General features: G+C 44.8%; 1 protein-coding gene across 4 annotated transcripts in view; it reads left to right on the top strand.

The window, feature by feature from the left end:
* Window positions 1–16,084, top strand: part of MTUS1 (microtubule associated scaffold protein 1) — a 152,055-nt gene that overhangs the window by 98,817 nt on the left and 37,154 nt on the right. The window contains exon 1 of one of the 4 annotated variants that reach the window (XM_004597824.4): window positions 3,460–3,819. The exons of the other annotated variants lie outside the window; for them this stretch is intronic. Within the exon in view, the coding sequence (XP_004597881.2) occupies window positions 3,699–3,819 (121 nt within the window). The 5' untranslated portion in view covers window positions 3,460–3,698. Of the gene's footprint in view, window positions 1–3,459; window positions 3,820–16,084 lie in introns of those variants that run through there. 4 annotated transcript variants of the gene reach the window in all.

Below are 16,084 nucleotides of genomic sequence, written 5' to 3'. Positions count from 1 at the left end.
GATGAGTAAAAGCTGCTAGGTTGCAAAGTCATGATTTGCTTGGTGAGAACATGAAGACCAGCAAGGACAGCAGGGGACAAGAAAGGAGGCTGTGCATGCCGGAGGAGTGCTCGCCACAGTGATAAAGCTAAGTGGTGTCCAGCATTCAGCCTGTGGGTTTAAGATGTCCCGCAGATCCCATATGGGGCTTGTTGGCTTTGATGCTTGGAGCTGACTCCTGGGCCTGGCTCACGCACACCCTGGGAGGCAGTCATAGTGCCTCAGTTGCTTGTGTTTCTGCACCTGCCAGGGAGACCTGGGTGATGTTCTGGCTCTCGACATAAGCTGTGGTCCAGTCCTGGCGGCAGTAGGCATTTAAGGCGTAAACCAGTGGGTGGTAGCCTTCTGTCTCCCTTCCTCCCTCCCACATTAATAAATACATTTCAAAAATCAGATATTTAAAAAATTATGCTCAAGGTAATTGCTTATGAAGTATCCCAAAGTGGGGTAGGATGGCCAGTGGAAAAACAAACGCATCACTCAAAGTATGTGCAATGGGACTGGTGTGGTGGACCAGTGTGTTAAACTGCCGCCTTCAGTGCCAGCATCCCATGTCAGAGCACAGTTCAAGTCCCAGCTGCTCTGCTTCCACCCCAACTCTCTGCTGATGTGCCTGGGAAAGGAGCAGGAGATGGCCCAGGTGCCTGATCCGCCTTACACCCTTGGGGGTTCTGGGCTCCTGACTTCGGCCCCACCAGCCCCGGCTGTTCTGGGAATGAACCAGTCAATGGAAGATAACTCAGTTTCTTTTGTCTCTGTCATTCTGTCTTTGTTCATAAGGGTCCCGGCAGGTGGTTGGATTGGCCATGCCCTGGGTCATCGTATACACTGCTGAGTACGTCTGTGGCTTGCAACAGAGCAGGCTGCCTAGGAATCCCATTGCTCAGATGGACTCTAGGAAAGCAATTGCTTGATTTATTAGCTGCTTTTTGAGAATTTAGATCTTCCATCTGCTGGTTCATTCTTCAAATGGCTGCAACAGCCGGAGCTGAGCGGAGTCAAAGCTGGGAGCTGCTTCTGGGTCTCCCACATGGGTGCAGGCTCCCAAGGACTTGAGCCATTCTCTGCTGCTTTCCGAGGCCTTAACCAGGGAGTTGGATTGGAAGTGGGACAACTGGGACTAGAACCAGCACCTTTATGGGGTGCTCATACTGCAGGTGGCCAGTTAGCTTGTTGAGCCACTGCACCAGCCTTTCCTAGTTTTTATCACTGTAAACTACCTTAGCAACAAGAATTTGCTGACATTTTCCCCAGGTATCCTTGGTAGCCTTCCCATGTATTCTGAAATTAAGTCCTTGAAACATAGAAAAGGCTGATACCTTTCCTATTTTTAGATTTTTTTATATTTAATATGATTTCAGAAACTAGATTGTTTTCAAACGACGAAAGCTGAACAAGAATCAGTTCTTTGAACCCATTATTTTCTCTTTACTCACCCAGAAGTACATAGATTATAAAAGTAGCTTTAAACTAACTGCTGTAATCTGTCATTTAAATGAGTAAACAAATGGAAAGTGTGTGAGAGCGCCTGGAACAGTAGATTTAAGTGTGTGTGGCTTAGCCATTCTAACGCTGTCCTTCTGCTTTTGTGCACTTGTGCCAGATGGCCACCAGGGGGCACACTCTGCATTGGAAAGAATGGAAACCCAACTTGATCAATCCCTAGATTTCTGTTTCTGGCCTGCTGTACTTCACTGTAAAAATAAGAACCCAGTTCTCATTGTCACTATTTCTTTTTCTTCATAGTTTGTTGCTCTGCTGTTAGCAACATTTACTTATATATAGCATAGTGTAGTTCAAGTACACATTTTAATGAATGATTAATTGGTGACTAGATGCTAATTTCTTTTGGGTCACCCAGGCTATAGGAGTTTCCTTTAAACAAGAATAATTTGTAGCTTATTATGACTTAACATCCAAAAAACCCTTCTATACAGAGTGGTGGCATGTTTATTTTTAGTGATATCATTTGACTCAGTGGTTTGTCACTTTGATGCTGTTGAGATTCTGTTTTTCACAAGGTTTTGGGAGGTGGAGGAAGAAGTCAGATTTTTTTTTTTTTTAATCTTCAGAGTCTTGGGGGCAATGGTGTTAATAATAAGCCATCATTAAGGAAAAGGGCAGTGCATAGACATGGTTTTGGTCAGTTGTAATCCTTTGGTTATTGGTGCTTCTGCTGCCATAAGTGTGACGTGTCTAGCAGGTTCCTCATTTGTGAGTGAGCAAGCCATGTCTTACAACAGCGCTGACCAGCTCACAGCATTGCTCACACTGCAGCTGTGGACACAGCTGCCGGGGCTGTGTGGACAGGGAGAGGTGGTCACTCACGTCTTTGTGCCCAGGGGAGGATTTCCCAAAGAATCGCCCTTCTGTTACTTAAACAGCAGCAGCTGGGCTATGCATGGTTAATAACTTGAGCATTTCCTTCCAAGCTTTACTTCTTGGCATTGAGACAAAACTTGACATGCTGAGTTCAGGCTCCTCCTGTTGTACGAGTACTGGTTAGGGTTAAGTGCGCGCATCACCAACGTTCATTTTCTTTTGGCCTTTATCCTTCACATTCTTTGGGGTTTGGCAGCCTGTTTGGGGGTACTTCTATACACCCCAGTAAAATATTGCTCAGAGGGCCTGGTGGCGTGGCCTAGTGGCTAAGGTCCTCGCCTTGAATGCGCCAGGATCCCATATGGTCGCTGGTTCTAATCCCGGCGGCTCCACTTCCTCTCTATCTCTCCTCCTCTCTGTATATCTGACTTTGTAATAAAAATAAAATAAATCTTTAAAAAAAAATATTGCTCAGAAACCACTCCCAACCTGGGGAGTCCTCGTCTGAGGTCTCTGTGCAGGGTGTTCAGCGTTGTGTAAATGCAGGGTTCATGCACTGTAAGGGCACACACTGCATGTGTGTCAGATTCTGCCTGTGCCAGGAGGAGAAATGGCCTTAACCTTCAGTTGCTGGTTCCTAGCGAGGTCCTCAGGCCTCAAGTCCAGCTCGAAAACCTTTCATCATGCGGCAACATTTTAGAATCGAAATTACACTGAACATTGAGGTTGATAACATTTTGTATTTTGTTGCTGGAAGCCCCGGTTTGGGTAGTTTTTGTACATTTTCAAAAGTATCAGGTTTTAAAATGCACTTACAGGTGAAATATCTGGAAACCACCGCTACAACAGACTGTGTCATTCATGGGGGAGTCAGTAGTTACAAAGTCTCACTGCGGGACATACCTTGCCTTGGTTGAATGTGCTTTCCTTTTGGATGACTCTGTAAGCCTAGGAGTGGAAGCGGTTAATTCCCCTGCAGGCTCCTCTAAGCCCTCCCAGGATCTGTCACATTATTGGTGGTTATATAAAGCTCTTGAGACCACCCACTGTCTCCTCCCCTTTCCCATCCCTGCTGGAAACCATAACAACCCCAGAAGCATGTACAGTGTGCTGTAATCCCAAGCCTGGCGGCTTCTGGGTTTGCTAATAGGAGGTTTTATTCGAAGGGAGGACGTTGTCTTGGAAACATCTGAGCACCCACTGACAGCCAAAGGCACTAGGCTCAGCCCTGGGGCTTGTGCTGCTTGGTCCCTGAGGAGCGCCCTGTGGAGGAGGCAGCATGTAATGGTCCCGGGAAATTGTGGCAGCTGCGAGACCTGTTCACCTGTTCCGAAGACATGCTGTTGTCTCCCAAGTTCTCCCTGTCCACCATTCATGTCCGGCTGACTGCCAAAGGACTGCTTCGAAACCTGCGCCTTCCCTCGGGGTTTAGGAAAAGCGCCGTTACCTTCCACTCAGGTTTGTCAGGTGTGGATCTGTGTTTGGTGTGGCACAGGGGTCGGGGGTGGCATCCGGTTGAACATGCAGGTGTTTTTCAGCAGCTTTGTAAGACAGATGGATAACCGGGAAAATACGGCCAGCTTTAGTGGAAGACCCAGGCTCCCTTTAGGAAACCCAGTAGTTTCCTCCAGTGTCTCTGCACACGGGCGTGTGGTGCTGTGGCTGTTTGCAGGCAGGTGCGTGCTGTGTGTGTGTTTGTGCAGAGTACGGTCATTACCGTGGTGTATCCTAAGTTCATTTCTTGGTCATCAGCCAGATTTGTATAAATCACCACCTGTTAAATTCTGTGTTTGTCTCTGCTGCCTTTTGAACAGGGACAGGATTGCCTGAGGGCAATGCTTCCCATTCTCTGGGGAGAGGAGGTAAGAAGCCGGTGCTTCGATCTTGTTTCATGGAGGTGATGCTGGGTTGTTTTCACCCACCTAAAGATTTCCTGTGTTCTCAGCACTTAGGAAATAAAGTGCCCTCGTGCTTGCTGGAGAGCTGATCTGGACCCGCATCCATAGCCACCTTTCTAGTCCTCAGGATGGAAATGTTCCTGATCATAGAACCCCTGCTCCCAGGATGTTTATTTGGTTGTCCTCAGTGCTTGCTCTTAGTGATGATGCTTATCATTTACAACCTGGGTGGAATAGCTGGATTTCGTGCAGCAAAAGCCAGGCTTCTGGGACCTTTGGCTATGGCCATCAGTGCTTACAGTTACGGGGTCACTCAAGGTGACGATGCTCTCGCTGATCCTTGGAGTCCTTCTCCCTCTTGCTCACCTTTGTCCCTGGGGGCTCTTATCAGCTGACTGTTGTGGTCTTCCCCGGCATCTCATGGGCTGCCTGGCCCCTTTCTGCAGCATTGCTTCCCTTGACCTGTTGTTGAGTTCTGCCTCTTCGCTGACAGCTGAGGACGCAGGAGACGAGCTAGGAGGTGGAGATGGCCATCCTCCCTGCTCCTCGTCCTAATGCTGTCATTCCTCCCGCCTTAAAAAAAAAAAAAAGCAAAGGCTGCTCTATTTTTTGCAATGATTTGTAGGATCTCAAATAGCTCCACATAGCTTTTACTTTGAACTAGGTGGTATTTTTAAGTTGAATGATGAGCCGCACCCCCAACGGAAGAGAAGAGCTCGGTGCAGAAGGTTGCCGATGGGAGCCAATTTCTAACCAGGTCCCCGCCTTCCCAGCCTCCACGCCTCCCAGGGGAGGCAGCCGTGCTCCTGGTAGCTTGGCTAGCCTCGTGATCTTTTGCACAGTTACATACGACCTCATGTGTTATACCCTTTAAAGTTGCTATTTCTTGGATTTTTCCATGATTTAATGCACGCTTCTTGCATTCGTCTCAGTTCTGTTGTTGGATGAGGTGTGATTTATTTAACCAGTCTTCTCTGGGTTGGTATTTTAGGTTGTTTATATTAGTCATTTTGTGAACCAGAGAGCTTTGGAAGGAGGTTTAAGCAAGAGACAGAGGCTTGAAGTGCCAGGATTTAGTTAATAGTGATGTTTTAGGCACCTTGTGTCTTCTCTACATAAAAATATTTTTCAAAATGCACTTGGAGTCATAAGGTTTAGCCCTAGCGAGGAGTCTGGGCTGTCTGGTTTTATGCCAGGATGCCCGAGGCCCAGACAAGTGGATTCACTTGTGCACAAGGCCACACAGTAGATGGCAGAGGTGGGGCTGGCCTCTGAGAGCTCTGTGGAGAATCCTTGGCTGAGATTTTTCCAGCTCTGAATTTTGCTCTCATTCTTTTATGCCCTGAGAGTAATGGTGATGGAAAGAGGTGTGTGTGTGTGTGTGTGTGTGTGTGTGTGGTTTGGTGAGGGAGAGAAGTATTTTAACACTTTGTAAAGAATACAGTTCCTCTCCAGCAAGCCCTATTTGTGAGCTGTTGTGACTTTAAGCTATGAGAGATCCTCCAGTAAGATACATGCTGAAGCCATGGCACTTGCTCTTATCTAAGCACGTAGTAAGCAGTGTTGGCGTCCTCAGGGAAGGATGCCTGGAGTGAGTCACAGCCTTGGTCCTGCAGGGATCCGCCTCAGTCACCTGCCCTTCCCAGGCGGTGGAGCTAAGTGCTGGGATCTGGTGAGCTCCCAGAGTCCCCTTAGCTCAAGAGCTGTGGGCGTTTTGGTTCCGTCATGAGGGCACCCTGGCTGTCTTGTTTTATCTGAGAAGTCCTCCTAACACACACTCACATCCTGACCTCCTAAATCCAGGTAATGCTCCCACCTTAACTGTTCATCTTCGCGACACCACTCCCTCCCTTATCTGTCCTCAAACCTCAGCGACCATTGGAACCATTACCCACCCTGCTGTGCTCATACCCACGTGGTTGCCAGCCACCAGGGCCCCACCCTTGGGAAGCCCCGCTTGGTTCCACTCCTGCCAAGACCTGGATTTAGGCATTATGAAGTGGAAGCATTTAAAATGGTTCTTACATGCAAAACCTGGACAGTTTCATAGCAATATACACCGTGCATCAGGCATATTGTCATTCAGTGACACCCACTGTCAAAATGTGCTGCTGGATCCAGGCAAGAATGCACTTGTTTTGCATGTTGTTGCAAGATGTCAGATGTAGATTAAGACCTCTGGGTGAGGGAGCAATCCTCTAGTAAATTACAAAGCGTGCTTGCCCACCTGCAACAACACTCTTCCTTGCCAAGATAGAAAGCTCAGTCTGTTTATTACCTTTACCTGTTAGTTCCAATTGGATGAGTCAGAAGAGGGAAAATAATGTTGTAAATAAAAATGCTCCTGGCCACTTAAAAAAAATCAGCTTTTTAAAATAAGTGGGAAATGCCAGTGTTCATTGACTTGAATAGCACCATCCGAACTTCAACAAGTAAATGCAATTAAACACACTAAGAGTTCTTCTGAATTAGTGAGGATAAAAACTAATCACTGTAGCCCAAAGCAGCGATGTGGACAAATTTTGCCTCCAAGAAGGGCAAGATGTTAGAAGATGTTCGGTTACTGAAGTAGCATCAAACAGCAACTCAACTGAGTGTGCAGCGAGAGTCAGATGGGATGTTAATCCACTTGGCTAATTAAAGAAAAACTCATCTACTTAAGTTCTTTTATCTGGTATTCACTGTTGAGACTGTCAAACTGCAAATAGCAGAAGGCTTAGCCAAGCCACAGCTCCTCTATCCCATGTGAGAAGCCACAGATGTGCAGTCACTCAGTGGCTCAACAATGTCGGGGTTGTGGTCTTGGCTGTCCCCTTGGCCCTTTCCTTGTGGTCACAGAGGCTGCTCCAGGAAGAAGGAAAAAGCTGAAAATGTATCCTGCCAAATCACTTAAGCTTATGGCCTGAGCCTTAGTGACACGGCACCTCTTCTGCAAGGGATGCTGGGAAATCGAGCACCTGACTGTTAGCGTGCAGATAACAAGCAGGTGTAAGGGAGTAGGGCCTGGTCCTGGTGCCTGCAATGAGGAAGGCCACGTAGTCATTACTCAGAAGCTGATGTCGACTGCTTGTTGCTGAGAGAAGTGTATTCCTTCAGTTGAGTTGTACAGTAGGCCTGGCTGTTTTCTTCTCTGTCCTAATATGAATGATCTGTGGTGGTGATAATCTGTTTTTTAGATATCCCAACCAAACTTTCAAAATGTTTTGTTTTGATACAAGTCTTATTCTCTTAAATGAATTTGTGTTCTAAAATACATGGAGAAGGCATGTTATTTTTTTCTTTTTAAGATTTCTTTTTATTGAAAAGCCAGATATACAGAGGAGGAAAGACAGAGAGGAAGATCTTCCATCCATGATTCACTCCCCAAGTGGCCGCAACGGCCGGAGCTGAGCCAGTCCAAAGCCAGGAGCCAGGAACTTCCTCCAGGACTCCAATGCAGGTGCAGGAACCCAAGGCTTTGGGCCATGCTCGACTGCTTTCTCAGGCCACAGGCAGGGAGCTGGATGGGAATTGAGGCCACTGGGATTAGAACTGGTGCCAGTATGGGATCATGGCATGTTTAATACGAGGACTTTAGCTACTAGGCCACCGCGCCGGACCCAGGAAGGCGTATTCTTAACGTTAGATGTCTTTTGACTTTTGTTAAAAAGAGCTTATTCACTTATGTGAAAGGTAGAGATAGAGGAAAGGGGAGAAAGAGCTTCTTCCCACTGGTTCACTCCCCAAGTGGCTGTCTTGACTGAATCTGGGCCAGGTTGAAGCCACGAACGTCTTTTGCATATCCCGTGTGGGTGACAGGGGTCCAAGGACTTGGGCCATCCTCTACTGCTTTCTCAGGTGCAATAGCAGTGAATTGGATGGGAAGTAGAGCAGTCAAACAGGCCTCAAATGGTGCCCTTGATGTCAGCACTGTATTTGGTGGCCATGCCACTGCGCCACAGCACTGGTCCCGTGTATTTAATAGTATCTGTGTGATGGACTTGGTATTCATGTACCACTAAGGTGTCAACAAATAAACTTCCACTTATTTTTCTTTCATATGGCAATATACAAAACTCATGGGAACCATTTTTGAAAGCTTTCATAGAACTATATTTAAATTGTATGTCACAATATGATTCAATTATTTATAAGGTGCAAAAGGACAAGTTCAAGAATATTGTGAATGATGTTACGTTCCAGCAGCTCTTTGTTACCATACCGTGGATGCTGATTCTTCTTTTCAACTCCCTTGAAAGCATTCTTGAGCCTTTTTCAGCTCTGGTCATATCAATAAACATTTACTAAGAACTAATGTTATGAATGGTATTCGCCTCAAAATATTTTGTTGTGACTTGATATCAACCTCCTGTGGCTATAGGCATCTCTTTTTTTTTTTTTTTGAAAGATTTATTTTATTGATTTGAAAGGCAGAGTTAGAGCAGAGGGAGAGAGGTGGAGAGACACTGTAGCCATATTCCTGCAACAGTTTTGCTCTGATGAGAAAGGCTGCCCTGTCATAGTTGGAAGCATTTTGTTTGTTTGCTTGTGAGGGGCTCAGGTGCCTAACCAACTAACACACTTCTCCCAGAGTGTTTGTACTTTTTAAGAACAATTATTTTTTATTGGAAAGGCAGACATAGAGAAGGAGAGGTAGAAAGACCTTCCGTCTGCTGGTTCATTCCCCAAACGGCCAGAGCTGAGCTGATCCAAAGCCGGGAGCTTCTTCCAGATCTCCCACATGGGTGCAGGGTCCCAAGGCTCTGGGCTGTCCTTGACTGCTTTCCCAGGCCACACGCAAGAGCTGGATGGGAAGTGGGGCTGCCAGGACATGAACCAGCACCTGAATGGGGTTCCTGAGGGGCTTGCAAGTAGGAAATTAGTCAATTGAGCCATCGTGTTGGGTCCTAAAGCATTCTACTTGAGAAAACACAGGAAGTATTTTAATTTGTCATAGGTTATGTTTTGAGGACTTTTTATAAGCTAGATTTGAAAGAGATGACCAGCAATCTGCTGTCTATTTCTGCTAGCTTAAGTTGTGTTACTGCACTCGCTTGTGTTCTAATGTGTTTGTTTTTGCTCAGAAATGGAACGTGCTCTGTAAATGATAATTTGGAGTGGATTTGGAATGGGAAGCACAGTAGTGTTTACCCTCGGGAGACACAGGAAGGATGTGACAGGATCCGTAGATTAAATACTCGCTGATTGAGAACACCGGAAATATTCCAGTTAGTTGAGTTTTGGTTGATACCAGCTTAACGCTAAACCCAAGATAGCGTTTGTTACACTGCTCTGTTAGCTCTAAATTATGTTTGATGCTGAACATGTTCTTTTTTTTTTCTTTTAATTATTTATTATTTTACTTCATTAATTACATTGTATTATGTGACACAGTTTCATAGGTACTTGGGTTCTCCCCACCCCTCCCCAAACCCTCCCACCATGGTGGATTCCTCCACCTTGTTGCATAACCACAGCTCAAGATGCTGAACATGTTCTACTAGTATATGCGCATTATTTGCTAGGTAGAAAGACAGAAGTTGTTATAGATGGTGTTTTAGAATTTTTCTGAGACAACCCTTTGGATTGTTTAACAGATTATTTTTTTTTTAAATCACCACCATCATTTAGATAGCTCTGGGAGAACAAACCTTTGGATTTTGACTTGGGTGGACTTCTGCTGCTCGCTGGTGGTCTTAGTTCAAGGCACCCTGCTTTCATGTGATCAGCGTTGTAAGAGTAATGTTGTTCTCTTATTTTCTGTCTGAATGAAGAGATGTCAAAAGTTCACAGAAAAAGAGAAGTAAAATATAAGTATATTTTGGGGTAAAGGTTTTTGAAATCTTATATTCTTATATCCATTATTCTTATAATACCCATTATAAGAATCCATATAGTATTCTTATAATGTCCATTTTATGAACTTTTTGAAGATTCCCTGTATGCATAGATTTCAAAATCTTTCACACTAAAAAAAAAACTTGTATGTTAATTCCAGGAACTTTTTGCAATACCCTTGTATTGTAAATGCTCCTGCAGGCCAATATTCTGACCCATTTTTAATTTCTGTGTGAAAGCAGTTTACTTTCTGTAATACATGATAATAAGGCATTTTTCACACACCTGGTGCATTTGAGTGTGCAATGATTCAGCCATGCTCCTTTATGGTGAGTACTGCCATTAAAAAAAAAAAAAAACACCTTTGGTTACAATGTGACTGCAAGTACGAGATCCACTGTGGGTACCAGTGGTTCACCAACCCCAGAGCATGGCCTGATGGGCAGCGTGGTGACATTGCCTGAGAAGAGGGAGCAGGTACTGTGGAGCAGTGGGCTGAGTCACCACCTGGGATGGCTGAATCCCATGTGGATGTGTCTGCATGGAATCCTGGCAGTGCTGCTTCAGATCCAACTGCCTGTTGATATGTATCCTGGGGGGCAGCCAATGCGAGTCCAGTACCTGGCTCCCTGCACCCACGTGCTAACCTGTGAGGAGTTCTTGGTTCCTGGAGTTGCCTGGTTCAGCCCTGGATACTGCAGACATTTGAGGAATGTGACCGCATATAAAGATCAGACTTTTTTCAGATAAATAAAAATAAATACTTCCTAATAGCAGGAAGAGACAGCATACAAAGCTCTAAAATAATAAATGCAATAGAGGCAGTAACTGCAAGAAGGCTCTTGTGGACATTTTTCTTGTTTTGAAACCGTTTGCTAATAGTGAGACTGTCTTAGGTGCCCTGTTCTGCCATGTGTTGATTGTAAAATGACATCTCTGTATTGTATGATATTAAGCAGGGGTTTTTTGTTTGTTTGTTTTTGGTACCTGACAGAATTGCAAAATCAAAATGCTTGTTGAGAGCCAAGAATAAAGGTCCCTATGTAGCTGGTGGTTAGCATTGTAGGAAAAGAAACTTCATAATTCATGTAGTCATAACTGGGGAGGGCACCGCCAGACTCAGTGGCTACCAGCAATCCCCACCAATGTCTGGGAGTTAGGTGGATATTTATTTTATTCTCCCCCTTGTACTGTATTCCAAGAAAAGACCTGGCTAAGTTGAAATAAAAATTCAGATTTTTGACATGAAAATTCGTATCCTTCATGACATTTTTCTTTAGTACATGTTTACAGTGGAAATATTTCTATTCTTTAATGTTAATTTAAAATCCTCTCAGTAGCGATGTTTGTTGTTGTTGTTGTGTAATATCTTCATGGTAGTTTTTCTTTGTTTCTCATTGAGAGTCAGACATCTCCTATCTGCTGCCTTACTCCTGGAATGCGTACAACAACCAGGCTGGTCTGGGCTGGGCTGGGCTGGGAGTTCAACGCTGTCTTCCACATGGGTGTCAGGGACCCAACTACTTGAACCATTACGGAGTGCATGTTAACAGGAAACTTGAATCAGAAGCAGAATCAGAACTTGAACCCAAGAACTCTGTTATGGGATGTGGGTGCCCCAAACTGCATACTAACCCACCCTCCCCCAAGTGCCCTGGTGTGTCTTTAAGGCCAGTTTGAAACATACCTCCAGAGCTAACATATTAAGATGTGCCCTTGGTTATTTTGAAAGCCGTGTGACAGAGAGAGGGCTACCTTCTTACATGACTTCTGAATGCAGTGATGTTTTAATTAAATGTTCTTTGTAGTTAGTAGTATATTTTAAACCCATCAAAATTACTCTTATTTTTTTGTTTTGTCAGGTATGTAAATAAGATTCAACAACAGGTTTGGACTTTTCTTCCTAAGGAAAAGTTTTAAAACATTTTAAACCCCAAACAAAAAATATTTCTTCTATTCTCTAATCTGCTTTTAAAATGGAACAAAAAAGTGCAGAGCCCTTTTGCATATACTGCAAGTCATTGTAGTAAATCCTATGGCTACAGAAATGTAAAATTTTAAATGTTGGAGTGCTGTACTGTCCTCTCTCCACATGGGGTTGGCTTAGCTTATCTCAGAGCTTTAAAGGCTATGCCTGAGCTTGAAATGGTTCATAGTAAGTAAATGTCATGTCTTCTTAGAAAAACATTATATGTGTCCCAGTTATGATTCCTGTTGGTTATTTCAAACAAATGATACAGGAAACACAAGATAGCTTTATGTCAGCTAATTATTGACAGTAATCATAATGCTATAAGTATCTTGGTGAGATTGTGCAGGTTACCATGGCATTGTTGTCAACATGGCTACTACTGAAAAGCCTCTGTGTATGTGTGTGTGTGTGTGTGTGTGAGAGAGATCTCATATGTTGGGGGCAGTGTTGCAAACAATGGGAAATAGCTGACCATCAAAAGAGATTAGATTTGAGAAGCAGGTGACTATAGAATAGTTTATTGGAGAGTTAGGAGCAGAGTATGGGGGCCAGTGTTGCAGAGTAGTGGATAAAGTTGCAGCCTACAACATTCACATCCCATCTGGCTGCCAGTTCATGTCCTGGCTGTTTCACTTCTGATCCACTTTTCCCTGCTAATGCTCCTGGAAAAAGCAGCATAGGAAGGTACAAGTGCTTGGATTCTGAACCCACGTGGGAGACCTGGATGAAGCTCCTCACTTTGGCCTGGTCTAGCCCTGGCTGTCATGGCCATCTTGGGAGTGAACCAGCAGATGGAATGTCTCTCTTGTGTTCGATTTCTATCTCCCTATAACCTTTAAGTGAATAAATAGATCATTTTTAAAAGGTGGAATGTTAGACAATGCCCTAATGGTTTCCTCTACACACCCACCGTCAACTTGCCCTGACACTTACCTATTTATCTGTATGCCATTTACTTCCTGTCTGCAAACCGATGGCTCATCCTGGCCAACTCTTGGTCAGCGTGGCTCCACATTCCTGTTCAGTCTGCTGATACATTCTCCGGGCCTGTTCTCATGGCCCCTGACCCCAGAGTGGCCTTTGCTGGGTCACTCTGCAGGCTTCTCTGCTTCTTTTGCACTCTGAGACATCTTTCTTGTCCCCAAGTCCCTGCCTGGCACACCTGCTTGTACCCAATTTATTTCTGGCTTCTCTTAGTGCATTACAGTGCCTGGGCATTGGGAGCTTTGTGGCCCTGTGCTGATGTATTGGCTGGTTTTGCCTGCCTGGAATGCCTTGAATCAGCTTACCTGTCTGATAAATGGGCAGGCATCCATCCAAACTGTTCTGGGGGCTTTGTCCTAGCTGCCTTCAGACTAGGTGTTTCTTTGCCCATTTTCCCATCACAGTGAAAGAAAATTTTCACATCGTATTGCCCTTGTTGCTGGTGGATTTCTGGCTCTGCTGTATGACAGTTCCCTGAGAACAAGGATTAGTCTGTTAGGAAAACATCCCATGGACATTTGTGGAATGGGCATTTGTCATTTGGGTCATTATTTCACATCTGGTTAGTCTTTTACTGGCAAACATGTTTCCCTCTCGGGGGGTTTCCTGCCAGCAGGCCCCCGAAACCACCAAGGGGGTGAGGCGACGATGTTCTTCATCAGCAAGAATGACCAGAGACAGTGTGATTGAGCAAGCTTATATAGACTAACGGCACTGTAGTTGGCTAGAAGGCATGTCTGTCTCTAGACCCTGCAACCATGTTATAGGACATGTAGAACACTCAAGGCTGGCAGTTAGGCTCTGGGTCACGCATACCAGCTAGCAGGCAGAGATCCAGGGGCGATCTCCTACACATCCCAATAATTCCTATTTCAGTGATTGCTTCATTTTGCAGAATACAACAGGATAAACATGCATCATCAGCTGCTGAAGCAATGCTGACTTCGAGAACTTGACATAGGTGTCCTATTAGGGCCTTTAGTTACGTGGGTTTAAATTAAAGCCAAGAGAAGGGAATGGGCGGTCTGTCCAGAGTGCTGGTACATGTTCAGAAGCCCCTCATCAACTTCTGTCACTTACATTTCATTACCCCAGAAGTGTTATTCTCAGTGTCATGTAATGGGAAGCACATGCCACCCGGTGACTCACCTTCCTACAGCAGATGATATGTGAGAGTCAAATGGGGAGAGGTGATGGTAGAAAGCCTGGCAGCAGAGACCCTTGGTGTGCCTGTACATCCCTGTGGACTAGCACACTCTGCCTTCCCAAGACACCGGGGCAGATGTACCTGCTCAGGGTAATACCATCATGGTAGACTGAATAACAGATTGCTGAGGGAGTGAATAAGTCAAGGATTAGACACAAAACTAGGCGATGATAGTTACTGTACTCTAGGCTTAGGTTTGTATTTTGTAGTATGCAAGGCAACCTCTTAGTTCTTTTCTCTCCCTTGTTTTTAGTCATCTAGAAAACTCACAGACCCAGCCAGTTTATGATTTGTTTGGCGTTAGGGTAGGTATGTTCTGAGCCACAAATATGTGTTGATAGTAGTTAGTCTGTTCTTAATTGTGAGATCTTTCTCTCCAAAATCGGTAAAGTGCTGCCAAGTCTTTCCCTCAAACATTGGTTGTTATCAATATCCCATATGAGTGTCTGGGTTCAAGTCCCTGCCCCACTAAATCCAGTTTCCTAGAAGGGAGTAGTTATGCCTCAAGCAGTTTGGTCCCTGTTGCCCAGGTTGGAGAACTAGATTGGGTTCTGGGCTCCTGCCTTTGGCCAAAGGATGTTGCAGGCATTTGCAGAGTAAACCAGTAGATAAGCTGTAGCTCATTTATTTTCTTTCTTTCTTTCTTTCTTTCTTTCTTTCTTTCTTTCTTTCTTTCTTTCTTTCTTTCTCTCTCTCTCTCTCTCTCTCTCTCTCTCTCTCTCTCTCTCTCTCTCTCTCTCTCTCTCTCTCTCTCATATCTCCCTCTCTCATCTCCCTCTCTTTCCAAGAATAAAACAAAGTCACATGGTTTTTGAGATGAGCATATATATGTCTGAGTGACTTGAGTTGGAAATTGGGGCCTGTACCTCTTGACCCAAGTACTTTATAAAAAAACAGCAAAGATGAGAGTGTGATGCAGCTATTCTTTCGAGGGAGGGAGCTTCTCTGGGTCAGGAGCCCTGTGGCTGTGATGGAGCTGTCAGTTTCATTCACCTGAATCACAGGAAGCTTAGAACACGAGTGATAGCAATGAGGATCTTCTGGAGAAATCTATCTGGGTAGAAGTTAGCATTTCATTGTCAGGTGTTGGATTAAATTGGTGCATTGACATCAGAAGATGTCCTGTTAATGGGATTAGTAAATGGAACATTTTATGCTTCGAAATACAAGCTGCATTATCAAAACAACGGGGTTCTGCAGGAGGGAAGGACGATGTTTTAGTCATGGTTTGCCACTTTGGTGTAAGTAAGGAGCTCTCCAGGCTTGGAGAAGACCCACGCTTTATCCACACTATGTAGCAGACCTAGGGCTTTGAGCGTCACTGTGGAGTTTTGCATCCTGGTCTTCAGTTGGGCCAGACATGAGGGAGAGGATGTGCAAACTGGGCCATTGCTTGGTGGTACAGTTTTGTCCCGAGGGAACATGGGATATGGAGCAGAAGATTGAAATCATAGCATGCTTTTCCAGCCCCGGGTGGAGGGCAAAATATATGCTCCCCTGATGAAGATGGAAGATGTGTGGGAGGGAGTGCATGTCTTCCCCTCTGAACTGTAACTATTCTGGAAGGTGGGCTGACAAAGCTGGCCATCACTGAGGTGCCTGTCAGAACAGGGAAGTGATTTTGAGTTTTTCTTTTTTTTTTCTCCCTCTTTTAGATTTAGAATTGTTCTGATCATTTGGCCTGTTTATTTCAAGCAGCTTAGCAGTTTCCTGTTTTTCTAATTCTGTTGGCCATTTAAAGTGACCGAAACATTGGAATGGCTCCAAAACTGAGCCATTTTTCCCCCACTTAAAATAGAGTAATTCCCTGGGCATAGGAAGTGAATAACTACTTAGCACAGCATT

The sequence above is a fragment of the Ochotona princeps genome, chromosome 11, assembly GCF_030435755.1.
Source record: "Ochotona princeps isolate mOchPri1 chromosome 11, mOchPri1.hap1, whole genome shotgun sequence".
Classification (NCBI taxonomy): Eukaryota; Metazoa; Chordata; class Mammalia; order Lagomorpha; family Ochotonidae; genus Ochotona; species Ochotona princeps.
This window is presented reverse-complemented; position numbering and strand designations above follow the sequence as displayed.